Source organism: Limulus polyphemus, unplaced genomic scaffold (assembly GCF_000517525.1).
Source record: "Limulus polyphemus unplaced genomic scaffold, Limulus_polyphemus-2.1.2 Scaffold707, whole genome shotgun sequence".
In the NCBI taxonomy this organism is placed as follows: Eukaryota; Metazoa; Arthropoda; class Merostomata; order Xiphosura; family Limulidae; genus Limulus; species Limulus polyphemus.
In genome coordinates this window covers 431,882-434,820 of record NW_013666317.1, presented here as the reverse complement: position 1 = coordinate 434,820, position 2,939 = coordinate 431,882, and the positions used below count along the sequence as shown (strand labels likewise).

General features: G+C 28.9%; 1 protein-coding gene across 1 annotated transcript in view; it reads right to left on the bottom strand.

Annotated features, from left to right (window-relative positions):
• Window positions 1-2,939, bottom strand: part of LOC106460096 (E3 ubiquitin-protein ligase HUWE1-like) — a 165,843-nt gene that overhangs the window by 8,373 nt on the left and 154,531 nt on the right. Inside the window, 2 exon segments of the mRNA XM_022386717.1 lie at window positions 934-1,033; window positions 1,532-1,773. Coding sequence (XP_022242425.1) covers window positions 934-1,033; window positions 1,532-1,773 — 342 coding nt within the window.

Here is a 2,939-nt window from a genome sequence, read left to right as displayed (position 1 = left end):
AAATAGGATAAATAAATATAGATTCATATTACAATTTGAAGTCACTCTAAAAAGAAAAAAAAAAAAAGAGTAGTTTAGATTTGTTTCGTTTTTTTTTTTTTTTTTTTTTTGGTGGTTACAAGGTCAGTCAAATTGACCAACCTCATACAGAGTTAGGGTAGAGAAAATAACAGAAAAAATAAAATTAAAAAAACTTTGAAATTTATTTAGGAGGTTTTAGAGATTATAAAAATGAAATTTGACAATTTTAAGATAAAAAAAGTATTTTTAATCTTAACATGAAAATCACTTTTCACTCAGAACAATTAACACTTTGACTCCATACATGCATGAAGTAAAGGTTAATTTGGGGTCAGGAACTTGGTCCATTTGACAAAGCCCATAGCAAGTGTGTTAGAGGTTACCTTTGAAATAAAGGAATTAAGCCCATTTGACAAAGCCCGTAGCAAGTGTGCTAGAGGTTACCTTTGAAATAAAGGAATTAAAACCTGGATAATATAAAACTTTGAATTATAATGTACATGATAATGTCAATTTCATTAAAATACATAAATAGTAAAGTGGTTTATTTAATTTTGAATGTAACTAAGTAAAACCCCATGACTGGTGCAGAGAGGAGCTTAAAGAGTGTGCAGTATTCAAAGGGTTAACTATTTATTTATAAAATATGTTAGGAATTGTAAGTGTAAGAAAACACATTTAGAAACATACCTTTTTAATTAAATTTTGAAAGTAGTTAAGACAAATGATATGTAAATGTGACTTCAAACATTTGATACTCTGATGATTACTTTGATTTTCTTCATGGTACTGTAATAGGCATGATTCTTTCCAAACTTAATTTATATACAAAACACCAAAAACATGTTTTTAACGTAAGAAAGTGAGGGGGGGGGGGATAAAGAAAACAGCTACTAAAACCAAATGCCTTGCCTGACTCGACTGTTGTTGGGGCTTCCAAAGATGAAACTCCTGAAGCCTCTGCTAAACCAAGGTTGGTTTCATTCTGTCTGGTACTATCAGAAGGTAAAACCTGAAAACAACAAAATCTAGGTATAGATACTCGTATTAATAAAAACAATAACTAAAGTGGAAAAATCAAAGCCAGTGAAATCATCTTTCTATACCTATTTAAGTTAAATTCAGTATATTCAAATTAAAAAAGTCCATTACAAATGTAATCTGAAGTTTTTAGCCTAATACAAACCTAATTCTAACTAAACTTCTCCATTTAAGACAATTTTATCCACCATTACTCTTCTCAAATACAGGAGAAGCTAAATAACAATCTAATCACTTTAATAATAATATATATATATATATATATATATATAAAACAAATCTACTGGTATAGTACACTGTCCTATCACTTAAGTCTGTTAAAAAACTCTAAGAATTAATACCAGAATCAATTATTTGCAATAAAATACCATAATTTTATAGAATTAATTTTTAAAAATGTTTATGGTTGATGGATGACTCCAACCAAGGGTTCTCATAAAAAAATAAATACCAGAAGTGCAAAACAAACCTCCATAGCTAAACCCCCATTCTCAGTGGTGGATGTTCCCTGTACTTGACTTTCAGTACTGCCATCTCCTTCTGTTGAAATGGGAAGGTTGTTTGATACATTAGTTTCTTGTTGTATCTTTTCCTTATCATCCTTCTCCTTTCCTTCATCCTCCTCCTGCATTTTCTTTCTCTTCTCTTTCCGCAGAGCTAATTCTTCATCTCTGTGTTTCTCCAACACATCAATAATTTCACTTTTGATTCCTGTAAGTATTGCATTTATAAGTTATAGTGAATATTTTTCAAAGTTTGTTTGTATTGCACATGACTTAAATTCAATCACAATAATAAAGATGTAATGGTGCTGTATGGTAAGGTACAAAAAAAAGAAAAAAAAAGAGAGAGGTCAGGGTACTGGAATTTAACTGAATGATCTGTCATTTGGAGTGCTTCCTTAGTACAGTACTTATTACAAAACTAAGAATGTGTAAATTAACACAAAAAAGTCACTCAATATCATAATACTTTCCAGTTTAAGAGCCACATTTACATATATATGATAATCAAAACGCTTACTGTTACTTTTCTATAATGCAACTAAAAATATTCTTAACAATCAGTCTTTTAAATTATTTGTACATCTAATGGGTAAGAACTGAGTATTATATTACTCAGTATCATGTTTAATAAACCATTAGCTGCGAATTTCTGTTGCACCAACATGAGCCACACTGGACAAGTTTACTTCACCAACATGGCACTCTGTGGTGCTATATACACACAAAACTTCTTTACTTTGTATTACCATACAAAAACATAACTGTATTGCAGAGAAACCTAAAAACTCCTTATCTTGAATATACAAAAATTTAAACATCCACTGAGGTAGTGCTGAATTTTAATTTTTAATGGTTAAATATTCCAAAACAAAACAAAATGCTTTTCAATAATTTTAAAAAAACCTTTAAAATAACAATAAAAACAATATCAGCCCAGTTTCAAAATTATTGCCTTTTTATTTCCAGTCTACTCAGTATAGTACAGTATTTTTTAAACTTTTCTACTGTATATTGTACAATCTCAAGCTAGCTGATATTGTTCTTATACTTGTATATTTAAAATAAGGACATTTATTTTGTTTGCTATTTCTGACTGCCAAGCCTAATTTGTAAAACTTATATTTGTATAAATATTTGTAACATCATATATAACAACATATTTCTTCAAACAATAATTTCTTTTTCATCAAAAGTTAACAATCGAATAATATTTAAAAATAACATGCTTTAATACCTTGACATAGATCAGCTAACTTTGGAAAATTCAACTTGCATTGTTGGCACAGAGTTGTATTTTTGTAACTCTCAGATAGTTATAATAAATTAACCACTTACATATAGCTTAAAGGTAATCAGATATGCATATATGAT